This window comes from Lolium perenne, chromosome 4 (assembly GCF_019359855.2).
Source record: "Lolium perenne isolate Kyuss_39 chromosome 4, Kyuss_2.0, whole genome shotgun sequence".
In the NCBI taxonomy this organism is placed as follows: Eukaryota; Viridiplantae; Streptophyta; class Magnoliopsida; order Poales; family Poaceae; genus Lolium; species Lolium perenne.
The window spans coordinates 19,054,556-19,071,047 of record NC_067247.2 but is presented as its reverse complement, the minus strand read 5'-3'; the positions used below and the strand labels follow the sequence as shown (position 1 = coordinate 19,071,047).

The 16,492-nt window shown below is 42.9% G+C and overlaps 1 protein-coding gene across 1 annotated transcript; it reads right to left on the bottom strand.

Annotated features, from left to right (window-relative positions):
• Window positions 1–815: 815 nt before the first annotated feature.
• LOC127323648 (uncharacterized) lies at window positions 816–15,866 on the bottom strand. The gene is made up of 5 exons (XM_071828872.1): window positions 15,018–15,866; window positions 14,771–14,905; window positions 1,463–1,597; window positions 937–1,357; window positions 816–820 (listed from the first exon to the last, which is right to left on the bottom strand). Exons 1-5 carry the CDS (start codon window positions 15,864–15,866, stop codon window positions 816–818), a joined length of 1,545 nt encoding a protein of 514 aa, XP_071684973.1.
• Between the last annotated feature and the right edge of the window lie 626 nt (window positions 15,867–16,492).

The window sequence follows — 16,492 nt, the reverse complement described above, 5'->3', positions numbered from 1 at the left end:
AATGCACTCCAGCAGTTGATCTATCTCACAAATATAAATTAGAGCGAACCTTTGGGAAAGAAGAAAGAGCAGCGCGCGCTACACAGTACGATGGCGGCTAGGTCTGCTGGCCGTTGGATCGGAACGGGACGACGGGTGCGACAAAGTCAACGCGAGCAGCGAGGGGTAGTCACCATACTCACCAAGCGGGCCGCATCCATGGTGACTCCAGGATCAGCGGAAGGACGGCGGTCACCATGAGCGGCGCGGCTCAGTCACCACGTCCGGCGGGGCAAAGTCGATCACCATGGGCAACGTTGTCGTGGCCTCGTGGGATTAGAGATGGGGACTTGGGGTGGCCTGTGGGGGGCGGAAGAGAGGGTGGCGTGCGGCGGGGGGTACCGCGGAGATCTTGGAGCGGGGGATTTGGGGAGGGTTTGCAAAATAAAAAGGAGGGGATTCAGCGGCGGTTTAGTTTCTAAACCCTTAATCACAATATCTAATTTATGACAGCTCATGAAAATTGAAATTTAGTGATATCTTCTTCATTATACTACCATTGATCAAAGAGAGTATATAGCATAGATGCTAGCATGAAAAGCTACAATACCGAGGAGCAAATAAACACACAATATCAATTGATATGAGAAAAAAACAACTAAACCCAGTAGATTGCATGCAAGCGCAATGTAACAAAATTTGGGCTATAGGAAATCCCATTTCCTCCTATGCTCAACATCATCATGCACATGAAGTTTGATCTTGGGCCATCCGTCCACATATGCTCCTGATTGAGCCGCAAAACACTCATTCTATTGGTGTACGTACGAAGTAAATCACACTGTAGTAGAGACAAATCATCAAAATGTTGAGTCAGTATTAGAAAAAAGGTGGGCCAACTTTATAGTATTGAGTAGAATAAAGATATAACATGCTTTAAAGATAAGACAAGGATACCTTCGAAAAGGGTAACATATCCATCCCAGAACGTGGGACCGATGGGATCAGCCATTGACATATCATGAGTATGCTTATGCTTATTACTAAAACTATTTGAAGTTAACTTTTTGAATTCAAATCGAGCATCTCGAGAAGCTCTGTCTTCTAATTGTAGAAGCGTGTTTTGGGTAACTCTAAAGTCATCCTTGGGGTCGTCAATGAGTCCAAATTCCATTTTCTCTATCACTTCCGCATTCAGAACAAAGAATCTAGCAAATTCAACTTCCATACCCCGGCCATAGTAGACCTTTATCGCCACTTTTTTAAGATGGAACTTGAGGCACTCAACTGGATCATCTGGTAAGGCATACTTCCTCACATTTTCCATATACTTGGGCGGATGGTTTGATAAGCAAGGACGGTAGGCCCATGTATCAAACTGAAGATATACATAATAAAAAAATTAAAACAGTTGCTAACAAGTTAATTGGTAGCGTGATAGCCATTTAAGAAAAGAAAGAGATATGATCATATGAATACTCACGCGGATATACAACCTCTGCAAGCAGGAGAAACACTTGAGAAAGTTGAGAACTGCATCTAAATCTGGGCACTTATACTCAAGAGCTAGAATCTTCACCGTGGGTATTGTGGTCGTCAAGCTAACATCGTTCCTTTTCTACTAGAAAAAGGAGTTTAGCAAATGCATGTGAAGAATAATATGATAGACTACATATAGCAACGGGATGATTTTCAGAAATATTCAGTGAAACTACCTGAAAACCTGTTTTCCCAAGGTGAAGTTGTGTTATGTCTCTACCGATAGAACCGAGTATCTTGAGCTTCGGAGCATGAACCACCCGGACTGTGGTTTCAAGTGGTGGGCTCATGTAAACATCCTTAAGCAGAAGTACCCTCTCGAGGAAAGGGGCATCCTCGATAACCAGGTCCGTAGAGTGTCTTGATGGCGGTTGACGGGCTTGGTGGAGTGTCTTGATTCGTCCCCGGCAACGGCGCCAGAAAATAGCTTGATGTCTACGCCCCCACCTTTTCCTGTAGACAGTGTTGGGCCTCCAAGAGCAGAGGTTTGTAGAACAGCAGCAAGTTTCCCTTAAGTGGATCACCCAAGGTTTATCGAACTCAGGGAGGAAGAGGTCAAAGATATCCCTCTCATGCAACCCTGCAACCACAAAGCAAGAAGTCTCTTGTGTCCCCAACACACCTAATAGGTGCACTAGTTCGGCGAAGAGATAGTGAAATACAGGTGGTATGAATATATATGAGCAGTAGCAACGGTGCCAGAAAATAGCTTGCTGGCGTGTAGTTGATGGTGGTAGTATTGCAGCAGTAGTAACGCAGTAAAACAGTAAACAAGCAGCGATAGCAGTATTTAGGAACAAGGCCTAGGGATTACACTTTCACTAGTGGACACTCTCAACATTGATCACATAACAGAATAGATAAATGCATACTCTACACTCTTGTTGGATGATGAACACATTGCGTAGGATTACACGAACCCTCAATGCCGGAGTTAACAAGCTCCACAATTCAATGTTCATATTTAAATAACCTTAGAGTGCATGAAAGATCAATTCGACTAAACCAAGTACTAACATAGCATGCACACTGTCACCTTCATGCTATGTAGGAGGAATAATACACATCAATACTATCATAGCAATAGTTAACTTCATAATCTACAAGAGATCATAATCATAGCATAAACCAAGTACTAACACGGATGCACACACTGTCACCATTACACCGTGTAGGAGGAATAAAACTACTTTAATAACATTGCTAGAGTAGCACATAGATAAATTGTGATAGAAAATACATTGCAATCATAAAGAGATATAAATAAGCACTTCACTATGCTCTTCATAACAGTGAATAAGTATTCTGTGAAATATAGCCTAAGAGACCCACACGGTGCACACACTGTCACCTTTACACACGTGGGACAAGGAGTCTCCGGAGATCACATGAGTAAAATTCACTTGACTAGCATAATGACATCTAGATTACAAGCATCATCATATGAATCTCAATCATGTAAGGCAGCTCATGAGATTATTGTATTGAAGCACATAGGAGAGAGATTAACCACATAGCTACCGGTACAGCCCCGAGCCTCGATGGAGAACTACTCCCTCCTCATGGGAGCAGCAGCGGTGATGAAGATGGCGGTGGAGATGGCAGCGGTGTCGATGGAGAAGCCTTCCGGGGGCACTTCCCCGTTCCGGCAGCGTGCCGGAACAGAGACTCCTGTCCCCCAGATCTTGGCTTCGCGATGGCGGCGGCTCTGGAAGGTTTCTGTGGGTTTCGTCGATCGTCTCAGGGTTTTCGCGACGGAGGCTTTAAATAGGCGAAGAGGCGGCGCAGGAGGGCTGAAGGGGCGACGACACTATAGGGCGGCGCGGCCAGGGCCTGGGCCGCGCCGGCCTATGGTCTGGGGGCCCAGTGCCCCCCCTCTGGTCCTTCTCGTGTGTTCTGGATGCTTCCGGTGAAAATAGGAACCTGGGCGTTGATTTCGTCCAATTCCGAGAATATTTTGTTACTAGGATTTCTGAAACCAAAAACAGCAGAAAACAGGAACTGGCACTTCGGCATCTTGTTAATAGGTTAGTTCCAGAAAATGCACGAATATGACATAAAGTGTGCATAAAACATGTAGATAACATCAATAATGTGGCATGGAACATAAGAAATTATCGATACGTCGGAGACGTATCAGCATCCCCAAGCTTAGTTCTGCTCGTCCCGAGTAGGTAAAACGATAACAAAGATAATTTCTGGAGTGACATGCCATCATAAACTTGATCATACTATTGTAAAGCATATGTAGTGAATGCAGCGATCAAAACAATGTAATGACATGAGTAAACAACTGAATCATAAAGCAAAGACTTTTCATGAATAGTACTTAAAGACAAGCATCAATAAGTCTTGCATAAGAGTTACTCATAAAGCAATAAATTCTTAGTAAAGGTATTGAAGCAACACAATGGAAGATTAAGTTTCAGCGGTTGCTTTCAACTTGTAGCATGTATATCTCATGGATAGTTGTCAATGCAAAGCAATATAACAAGTGCAATAAGCAAGTATGTAAGAATCAATGCACAGTTAACACAAGTGTTTGCATCTAGGATAGAGAGAAATGGGTAAACTGACTCAACATAAAAGTAAAAGAATGGCCCTTCGCAAAGGGAAGCATTGATTGCTATATTTGTACTAGAGCTTTTATTTTTTTTAAACATAAAGAGAGCATAAAAATAAGGTTTTGAGAGGTGTATGTTGTTGTCAACGAATGGTAGCGGGTACTCTAACCCCCTTGCCAGACAAACCTTCAAAGAGCGGCTCCCATTTTATTTTATTTTTGGGTGGCACTCCTTCCAACCTTTCTTTCACAAACCATGGCTAACCGAATCCTCGGGTGCCTGCCAATAATCTCATACCATGAAGGAGTGCCTTTTAATTTTAGTTTTATTATGATGACACTCCTCCCAACCTTTGCTTACACAAGCCATGGCTAACCGAATCCTTCGGGTGCCGTCCAACAATCACATACCATGGAGGAGTGTCTATTTTTTTAAATTAATTTGGGACTGGGAATCCCATTGCCAGCTCTTTTTGCAAAATTATTGGATAAGCGGATGAAGCCACTAGTCCATTGGTGAAAGTTGTCCAACAAGATTGAAAGATAAACACCACATACTTCCTCATGAGCTATAAAACATTGACACAAATCAGAGGTGATAAATTTGAATTGTTTAAAGGTAGCACTCAAGCAATTTACTTTGGAATGGCGGAGAAATACCATGTAGTAGGTAGGTATGGTGGACACAAATGGCATAGTGTTGTTTGGCTCAAGGATTTGGATGCATGAGAAGTATTCCCTCTCGATACAAGGTTTAGGCTAGCAAGGTTGTTTGAAGCAAACACAAGTATGAACTAGTACAGCAGAACTCACATAAAAGACATATTACAAGCATTATAAGACTATACATTGTCTTCCTTGTTGTTCAAACACCTTACTAGAAATTATCTAGACCTTAGAGAGACCAATTATGCAAACCAAATTTTAGCATGCTCTATGTATTTCTTCACTAATAGGTGCAAAGTATATGATGCAAGAGCTTAAACATGAGCACAACAATTGCCAAGTATCACATTACCCAAGACATTATAGCAATTACTACATGTAGCATTTTCCAATTCCAACCATATAACAATTTAACGAAGAGGAAACTTCGCCATGAATACTATGAGTAGAAACTAAGGACATACTTGTCCATATGCAACAGCGGAGCGTGTCTCTCTCCCACACAAGCATGATGTAATCCAATTTATTCAAACACAAACAAAAACAAAAGCACACAGACGCTCCAAGTAAAGTACATAAGATGTGACCGAATAAAAATATAGTTTCAAGAGAAGGAACCTGATAATTTGTCGATGAAGAAGGGGATGCCTTGGGCATCCCCAAGCTTAGATGCTTGAGTCTTCTTGAAATATGCAGGGATGAACCACCGGGGCATCCCCAAGCTTAGACTTTTCACTCTTCTTGATCGTAGTATATCATCCTCCTCTCTTGACCCTTGAAAACTTCCTCCACACCAAACTCAAAACAAACTCATTAGAGGGTTAGTGCACAATAAAAATTAACATGTTCAGAGGTGACACAATCATTCTTAACACTTCTGGACATTGCCCAAAGCTACTGGAAGGTAATGGAACAAAGAAATCCACCCAACACAGCGAAAGAGGCAATGCGAAATAAAAGGCAGAATCTGTCAAAACAGAACAGTCCGTAAAGACGAATTTTAAAATGGCACCAGAATTGCTCAGATGAAAATTCCCAAATTGAATGAAAGTTGCGTACATATCTGAGGATCACTCACGTAAATTGGCATAATTGTCTGAGTTACCTACAGAGAATTAGGCCCAGATTCGTGACAGCAAGAAAACAGTTTCTGCGCAGTAATCCAAATCTAGTATTGACTTTACTATCAAAGACTTTACTTGGCACAACAAAACACAAAACTAAGATAAGGAGAGGTTGCTACAGTAGTAAACAACTTCCAAGATACAAAATAAAAACAAAGTACTGTAGCAAAATAACACATGGGTTATCTCCCAAGAAGTTCTTTCTTTATAGCCATTAAGATGGGCTCAACAGTTTTAATGATGCACTCGCAAGAAATAATATTTGAAGCAAAAGAGAGCATCAAGCGGCAAATTCAAAACACATTTAAGTCTAACATGCTTCCTATGCATAGGAATCTTGTAAATAAACAAGTTCATGAAGAGCAAAGTAACAAGCATAGGAAGATAAAACAAGTGTAGTTTCAAAAATTTCAGCACATAGAGAGGTGTTTTAGTAACATGAAAATTTCTACAACCATATTTTCCTCTCTCATAATAACTTTCAGTAGCATCATGAGCAAACTCAACAATATAACTATCACATAAAGCATTCTTATCATGAGTCTCATGCATAAAATTATTACTCTCCACATAGGCATAATCAATTTTATTAGTTGTAGTGGGAGCAAATTCAACAAAGTAGCTATCATTATTATTCTCAACATCAAATATAGGAGGCATATTGTAATCATAATAAAATTTATCCTCCATAACAGGCGGTACTAAAAGACCAATATCATTATCATAAATAGGAGGCAAAGTATCATCAAAGTAAATTTTCTCCTCAATGCTTGGGGGAATAAAAAGATCATGAAAACCAGCTTCCCCAAGCTTAGAACTTTCTATATTATTATCAACAATGGTGTTCAAAGCGTTCATACTAATATTACTACCAGCATGCAAATAAGATTCCATAGGTTTTTTAATTTTCGCATCAAACAATCCATGTTTTAAATCAGGAAATAGAATAAGAAGATCATTCTTGTCCATTATGCCAAACTAGTGTAAACAAGAAACAAAAAGTTGCAATTGCAGGATCTAAAGGAAATAGCTTCGAGTACTTACAACAGCGAAAATAGCTTAGTAGCCGAGATCCGGAGTGTGAGTACCTTTTACCTTTCCTCCCCGGCAACGGAGCCAGAAAATAGCTTGCTGTCCACAACTGGCGCGTAGTTGACGTGGGAGGTTTAATGGCGGTTGACGGGCTTGGTGGAGTGTCTTGATTCGTCCCCGGCAACGGCGCCAGAAAATAGCTTGATGTCTACGCCCCCTCCTTTTCCTGTAGACAGTGTTGGGCCTCCAAGAGCAGAGGTTTGTAGAACAGCAGCAAGTTTCCCTTAAGTGGATCACCCAAGGTTTATCGAACTCAGGGAGGAAGAGGTCAAAGATATCCCTCTCATGCAACCCTGCAACCACAAAGCAAGAAGTCTCTTGTGTCCCCAACACACCTAATAGGTGCACTAGTTCGGCGAAGAGATAGTGAAATACAGGTGGTATGAATATATATGAGCAGTAGCAACGGTGCCAGAAAATAGCTTGCTGGCGTGTAGTTGATGGTGGTAGTATTGCAGCAGTAGTAACGCAGTAAAACAGTAAACAAGCAGCGATAGCTGTATTTAGGAACAAGGTCTAGAAATTACACTTTCACTAGTGGACACTCTCAACATTGATCACATAACAGAATAGATAAATGCATACTCTACACTCTTGTTGGATGATGAACACATTGCGTAGGATTACACGAACCCTCAATGCCGGAGTTAACAAGCTCCACAATTCAATGTTCATATTTAAATAACCTTAGAGTGCATGAAAGATCAATTCGACTAAACCAAGTACTAACATAGCATGCACACTGTCACCTTCATGCTATGTAGGAGGAATAATACACATCAATACTATCATAGCAATAGTTAACTTCATAATCTACAAGAGATCATAATCATAGCATAAACCAAGTACTAACACAGATGCACACACTGTCACCATTACACCGTGTAGGAGGAATAAAACTACTTTAATAACATTGCTAGAGTAGCACATAGATAAATTGTGATACAAAATACATTGCAATCATAAAGAGATATAAATAAGCACTTCACTATGCTCTTCCTAACAGTGAATAAGTATTCTGTGAAATATAGCCTAAGAGACCCACACGGTGCACACACTGTCACCTTTACACACGTGGGACAAGGAGTCTCCGGAGATCACATGAGTAAAATTCACTTGACTAGCATAATGACATCTAGATTACAAGCATCATCATATGAATCTCAATCATGTAAGGCAGCTCATGAGATTATTGTATTGAAGCACATAGGAGAGAGATTAACCACATAGCTACCGGTACAGCCCCGAGCCTCGATGGAGAACTACTCCCTCCTCATGGGAGCAGCAGCGGTGATGAAGATGGCGGTGGAGATGGCAGCGGTGTCGATGGAGAAGCCTTCCGGGGGCACTTCCCCGTTTCGGCAGCGTGCCGGAACAGAGACTCCTGTCCCCCAGATCTTGGCTTCGCGATGGCGGCGGCTCTGGAAGGTTTCTGTGGGTTTCGTCGATCGTCTCAGGGTTTTCGCGACGGAGGCTTTAAATAGGCGAAGAGGCGGCGCAGGAGGGCTGAAGGGGCGACGACACTATAGGGCGGCGCGGCCAGGGCCTGGGCCGCGCCGGCCTATGGTCTGGGGGCCCAGTGCCCCCCCCTCTGGTCCTTCTCGTGTGTTCTGGATGCTTCCGGTGAAAATAGGAACCTGGGCGTTGATTTCGTCCAATTCCGAGAATATTTCGTTACTAGGATTTCTGAAACCAAAAACAGCAGAAAACAGCAACTGGCACTTCGGCATCTTGTTAATAGGTTAGTTCCAGAAAATGCACGAATATGACATAAAGTGTGCATAAAACATGTAGATAACATCAATAATGTGGCATGGAACATAAGAAATTATCGATACGTCGGAGACGTATCACATATGAATATACAATTTCAAACAAGTTTGAAATTTCAAACAAGAACAATTCAAGAGGAATATATAATATTCAGTCTCGGGTGATCATATACAAGAACAACTTCAGACAAGTTTCCATATACAATTTATCGCATTATAAGTTTTTCGTCCTCGTAATAGTGTTCTCCTTTAGGATGGCGGACTTCCTTCATCAAAAATCCTGCCAATTCCTCTTGAATTGGTCGGAAGCGAGCTTCTGGATTAAGCTTTTTCCGCATGTCATTCCTCTACATGTTGATATCCTCAGGCCTCCGCTCAGAGGTGTATCGCCGGATGAACTCACACACATAGTATCCACATAGATTGGTCCTCGGTGGCTGAATATCCACATTAGCTATCCTTGAAAATATTAGCTCATCTTTGAATTCACCGGTTATTTTATGTTTGAACATTTCCAAACCCTACAAGGGCAAAGAAATTAAATGAACAAGGGAGTTATTAGTCACTTGATATAAGAAAACGAACGAAAGATGCCGATATAGTGCGCAAATGATTGAAAATAATTACTTTTGCAGCATTTCTCTTATACCGGACCAATGCTTTGAATCCATATTCAGAGAGTCCATGACGAGAACTCTGGAGTTATCAAATTCAATTGTTAGCAGAATCCAGTGGAACCTGCGGACACGTTACACGCACAGTCATGCATAAGTCATCGATTAGACATAACATGCATGGAGTAAACAAAAGAGAATGTGCACAAGACAGAAACACTCACCCAAAATGGTAAGTAAATAGAATTTGACTTTTGAGTGACTGCTTTGTAAGAAACCGATACAAGTCTTTCTCCACGTCTTGGGGGTATCTTTCTAACACATATCCATTAATGATATGTGGGTCAATGAATCCAACATCAAGGATGTTCTTTCTTTTGCATTCCCCAAGCTTCATTCTGCATAATAGCGTACACAAGAATATAGTTAGGACAATATAGTGCATGCAATGATAGCGTACAGAAGAAAATAAATCACTTACAGAATGTAGCAACTCGGGATAGATTTGTCGAGCTCGCGCAGATTGAACAACTAGAAAAATTCACTCGTATGAACTTGTTGTCAATAGAAAGAGTAGATTGAATCTTCACTATGGTGAGAGAGACAGACACCCGCAAAGCCACTTATGCAATACAAGTTGCATGTCGAGCGTGGAGCAAGTCTCATGAACGCGATCATGTAAAGTTAGCCCGGGCCGCTGATACGTCGCAAACGTATCTATAATTTTTGATGTTCCATGCTTGTTTTACACCAATTACTATATGTTTTAAGGGACTAACCTATTAATAGTTGCAAAAGTGCACAAGTTTTTGGTTTCAACTTTGTTGTGCAGGAAATAGGCAAATATGGAAGGAAATAGGTCATTATGGTGAAATCTGGAATTTCCCGGAATCTGTCCCTGCTGAACACTTTTCAAAGATCGCTTCGAAACTCCATCAAAACGACGTCCAATGCAAAAGTCGTGAACTACAAAGTTGTAGAGAATTTCAAGCCGAACAATTTGGACATCTTATTCGTCCAGAACGGACAACTTATGCATCCATCAGAGCAGAATTAGTGCGGAGGTTCGTGCAGTATCGGGACTCCGAAAGTTGGTGACGTATTTGACACAAACTCTTTCCATACCTGAATATTTCGGCCCAGCCACGAGTTGTGAGGCTCATGAAGGACAGAGGGGAGTCCTGGGAAGGTTCTAGAGGTGCCCAAGAGCCCTTGGATCAAAGGGGCATCCATCCCATGACCTAGATTGCATCTCCAACACTATATATTGATGGGAAACCCTATTTTTGGAGGCCCCAAGCATTGTCACGAACTCCTTGGCAGCAGCCAAGGAGGGGAAAACACTCATCTACACCAGCACCAACTCAAGGAAGAAGAAGGCTAAGGGTCGGCGCTCCCCCATGATGCCGGCGGCGGGGAAGGAGTCCCCCGCGCCGGCGCCGCCGCCCACGCCTCCGCCTCCCGGCGCTCCTCGCTGAGCCCTCCAACGTCTTCACCGCCATCTCCATCACCATCTCCTCCTTGTATTCAGTGGTTCATTCTCTCATAAACCTCTGTACCGTCCTATGTAAACATGGTGTTTGATGCTATAATATTCATCCTATGATCTATGTCATGTTTATGTAGTATATTTGTCTTTTGATTGCTTTGTTGAATGTCTATGGTTCATTAGAGTTGTATGTTGATATGGTATTGTCCTTTGGTGTCCATTATACTTGTGCGCGCATGGATCAACACCATAGGGTTAGTAGTATGTGCAAAGGAAGGGGGTAGTTCTGCCGGAGTGACAGAAACCTGAGGGCTCAAACCGGTTAATTGCATGTATGGGAGTAAGAGGACCATAAACTTAAGGCTATGGTTGGGGAAACCTTAATGCATTGTTAGTATTTACGGATGTTTGCTAACAATTCAATCATATAGTACTTGTAATCCCAAGTAGTGGAACGCTTGTATATTTAGCCTCTCCCACATTGAAAATTACATCAAAGACAATGAACTAAATGTCTTCACTAATTAATCTTGGACAAAGCCACCACAATTACCACCAATTTTCCACACTCATGGTACTGTTAGTATATGGTTACTTAGTGTACTTTATTGTTGCATCACTAACATTTACTTTCATGTATTTATTATCTTGCAAAGCTATCTCTCATACCCGTATTGCTACCATAGTTTTATTTCCCAGATAATGCAAACGTTTAGTGCGCGTAGAGTTGTATCAGTGGTTGATAGAACTTGAGAGAATACTTATCCTACCTTTAGCTCCTCGTTGGGTTCGACACTCTTACTTATCGAAAAGGCTACACACGATCCCCTATACTTGTGGGACATCAGCCGCTTCATCCCACCATCCCGCAAGATGCAAAGTAAACTAACTAAAGACAACAAAAGCATCAACGCCCACAAAACCATTGTGTTCTACTCGTGCAACCAATCTATGCATAGACACGGCTCTGATACCACTGATTGGATTCGTAGCATAGAAAACAAAAAATTTCCTACCACAAGAACGAATAACAAGCCAAGATCTAATCTAGAAGATGGTAGCAACGAGAAGATCATGAGACTAACCCTCGAAGATTTCCAAAGCCTACGAGATTAGATCTCGTTGTTGCTGTAGTCGATCACTTGCCGCTTTCGAAAGCGCGTAGAAGATCTTGACGATGCCACAGTCGGGCAGCACCACCGTACTCGGTCACACGTTCGGTGTTGATGACGACGTCCTTCTCCCCGTTCCAGCGGGCAGCGGTAGTAGTAGATCCTCCTCGGAATCCCGACAGCACGACGGCGTGGTGTCAGTGGCGGTGGAGATCTCCGGCAGGGCTTCGCCTAAGCGCTACGGGAGAGTGGTGGAGGAGGGAGTGGTGCTAGGGTTTGGGAGAGAGGGAAGGGTGCGGCCAAGGGCAGCCTTGATGTGGCCGGCCAGCCCCCCACTCCTCCTCTTTATATAGGTGGAACACCCAAGGGTTTGCCCAAAGATCTGAATGAGACCCCAATTCAAAAACTGCCATATGGACGAAACCTAGGGGGACAAGGACTTCTCCCTTTCCCCCTTTAGTGGCCGGCCAAGGAGGTGGAGTCCACCATGGACTCCACCCTCCCACTTGGTTGGCTGGTTAGGGTTGGTGGAGTCCAACCGGGACTCCACCTTCCATGGTGATTTCTTCCAGAAGGTTCTACAACATTCTAGCGCCTTCCATAAATGCACCGGATCATTTCCAAACTTGGAAAGTGACTTCCTATATATGAATCTTATTCTCCGGACCATTTCAGACCTCCTCGTGATGTCCTGGATCCCATCCGAGACTCCGAACAAACATTCGCACTCCATTCCATATTCCATATCTACTTAAAACGACATCAAATCTTAAGTGTGTCACCCTACGGTTCGTGAACTATGCAGACATGGTCGAGACTCCTCTCCGACCAATAACCAATAGCGGGATCTGGAGATCCAAAATGGCTCCCACACATTCAACGATAACTTAGTGATCGATTAAACCATTTACATACGATACCGATTCCCTTTGTCACGCGATATTTTACTTGTTCGAGGTTTGATCATCGGTATCTCCATACCTCGTTCAACCTCGTCTCCGACAAGTACTTTTTACTCATACCATGGTATATCATCTCTTGTGAACTATTCACATGCTTGCAAGCTAATAAGATGACATTCCACCGAGAGGGCCCAGAGTATATCTATCCGTCATCGGGATGGACAAATCCCACTCTTGATCCATATGCCTCAACTCATACTTTCCGAATATTTAATCCCACCTTTATAACCATCCATTTACGCAGTGGCGTTTGATGTAATCAAAGTACCCTTCCAGTATAAGTGATTTACATGATCTCATGGTCGAAGGACTAGGTAACTATGTATCGAAAGCTTATAGCAAACTGAACTTAATGGCGTGCTCTTATGCTACACTTATTTGGGTATGTGTTCATTATATCATTCACCTAATGACATAACCTTGTTATTAATAACATCCAATGTTCATGATCACGAAACCATGATCATATATTAATCAACAAGCTAGTTATACAAGAGGCTTACTAGGGACTACTTGTTGTTTACATAACACACATGTATTTCGGTTAATACAATTATAGCATGGTATGTAAACATTTATCATAAACATAAAAATATATAATAACCACTTTATTATTGCCTCTTGGGCATATCTCCAACAATATTCGCCTTCCATTTCTCGCGATGTCTCCATTGCATCTAATACCCTGATCAGACCGAGTGTCTCCATTGCATCTAGTACCACTCCAAGAAATAAAATCATTGAACCCCTGTGTATTCAACAGAATCTAGAGTATATGATTCGCATCAACTTTCCAGAATAATTATTGAATTAGTTATTCATCCATAAACTTTTTTACAGTCCATGTAATGTTTTTTTCAGATAATTTACTTTTTTGAACTTTTAATCAATGTAGGATCACACCATAGACCTCAAAGTATGTTGATCAAAAGCAACATTATATCGGACGTGCATATTTTTGATACCGTGTTTATGTAATTAAGATTTTTGGCATCTTGACAACTGAGAACATGCGATATCTTCTTGATTAAACTATTATTTATTACAAAGGGCGTGTAACATAGTTGTTAGTGGAACAAGCTACAATACCAAGGAGCAAAGAAAGTAACCAGCATCCAATAGAAAATAAAACTAAACCAGCTGGACATCATCATCATTCACATGAAGTTTGAGTTCGGCTCCTTCTGTCCATATATGCTTCTGAGTGGGCCACAACATTAATTCTGTTTTTGTACGAAGTAAATCACAATGTAGTATAGACAAATTATCAAAATGGTGAGTCAATGTCGAAAAAATGTGAGTCGGATTTATAGTACGGACTATAATAAGGATATCAACATGGTATCGTGTTGAGACAAGGATACCTTGGAAAAGGGTAGCATATCCATCCTAGAAGGAGGAACCTACTGGATCAGCCATTGACAGATCATGGGTCCGCTCGTTCTTGTTTTTATTGCTCAAAGTATCTGAATTTAACCTTTTGAATTCAAATCGAACATCACGAGAGGCTCCGTCTTGTAATTGTAGAAGTGTGTTTTGATTAGCCTTCCATTCATCCTTGATGTATTCAATGAGTCCAAATTCCATTTTCTCTATCACTTTTGCATTCAGAAGAAAGAATCTTGCAAGTTCAACATCAATAGGCATACCAAGGTAGCGCGTAAATGCCACTTTTTTAAGATGAAACTCAAGACATTCAACTGGATCATATGGTGAGGCATACGTCCTTACATTTTTCCTATAGTTTGGCGGAATATAATCTAGCTGGAGATAGAAAGAAAAGATTGTAAGGACAATTGCTAAGGGAGATAGACATTTCAGGCAGGGTAAATTAAGAAATGGTAGTATGAATACTCACCGAGATATACAGGCTCTCCAAGCATGTGAAACACCTAAGGATGTCCAAAACTGGATCCAAATCAGGACCAACATAATCAAGAGCTAAAACCTTCACCGCGGGCATTGTGGTTGTCAAGCTAGCAGCGATCATGTTCTACAAAGGAAATATGAGTTCAAGAAAACCACATATTAATTATAGACTCAATGTGTGAGTATGCAACAATGATTGGTATATATAGTGCTGCTGGCCTGCTGCAACTACGTACCTGAAAAACTGTGGTTCCAAGGTGGAGCTGAGACATGGTATTACTTAGCCAACCTAGTATCTTGAGTTTGGGAGCATGAACAAGCCGGATAGTGTTTCTGGAAGACGGGTAGCCGAAGTCGAGGTCAAGCAGAAGCAACCTGTCAAGGCTAGGGGCGTCGTGGATCACAAGCTCTTGGGCCTTAGGGGCGCGGGAGTAATAGAAGCCGATGCTCCTTAAAGTCGGGGAGCTGATACGGAGGCGCTCAAAGCCCACATTCTTCTCCAGAAGGAGGCTCCTCAACGCAGGGCAGCCGGAGAGCATGGCGCAGAGAGCCTCCTCCGTCAAGGTGACGCTGTAGAGGCTGAGCCTCTCGAGGCACGGGAAATCCACGACCAGGTTGGCCGGCAGGTGGCAGCGGGTGAAGGAGGCCACGCGGAGCGCGGGCGCGAGGCGGAACACCGATGGCGGAAGCACTTCGCCGTGGTAGCTGTAGCAGAGGTCGAGCACCTCGAGCCCGGCGACGACTTCCCAGGAGCCGACCCAGCCATCGATCCTAGCGTCACCGGCGGCTTCATCGATAACCTCGTGCCGCCGCGTGCGGTACCAGAGGGGGCCGATGCCGATGATGTGGATGCGGCGGACGGGGCCGAGGTGGCTGGAGAGAATCTTGGAGATATTATAATCAGGTAGTCGGCCGTTCCGTCCGCGGCGGCCGGCGGCGAGGTTGAGCGGCGCGGACCGCCAGATGTGGCGCCAGCGGCGGGAGAGCACCTGCGTGCGGCAGCCGTCTCTTGTTGGGAGGAGGGAGACGATGGTGCCCAGCACCGCGTCGGCTTGGTTGCTGATGAGATCGGGGGGAGCCGCCATGATTTTGTCGCCGCGAGCTGGGAGCATACGTGAACGCGACGGACGAACGAGGCCTTCACCCAATCACCCGTTTTTTTGTTTTTTTTCTTCTGCTTTGTCGTGGCTTAGTAGTAGTATTTCCGCGAGCATAGTTGGCTTGGCTGGTACTGGTACTCTGGTAGCACGTCCGAGTTGCTTTCGAAATTATATTCGAACCCAACAAACCGGATGGTTTTAGCCTCCATGTATGATCGGTGATCCACATCTGCCAGCTCACGAGTCAGCAGGTGGAGCCCATAAGCTGAAGACTCCAGAGCTGACACCAAGCCGAGGAGGATGAATGCTTAAAACGTTTATAAGTAATAAAATGCAAAAATAAGGCAAAAAATAGGTGCCTTTTATGTCATCTCCTCCTTTCAAGATTATGATTTGTGCAGCTGCGTACATCTTTGTAGAATTGTATAGGATTGATAATTGATGATTGATTGTGCCGGTTTACAAGAGGATTATATAGGAACCTAGGCACCGACCTAGTCCTATTACAAAACCAACTAGGACTCTTAAACTTAATACAACTTATATTTTAACATCCCCCCGCAGTATCAACGGTAGGCTCAACGACGTTGAGACTGAACCGAATGTCTTGG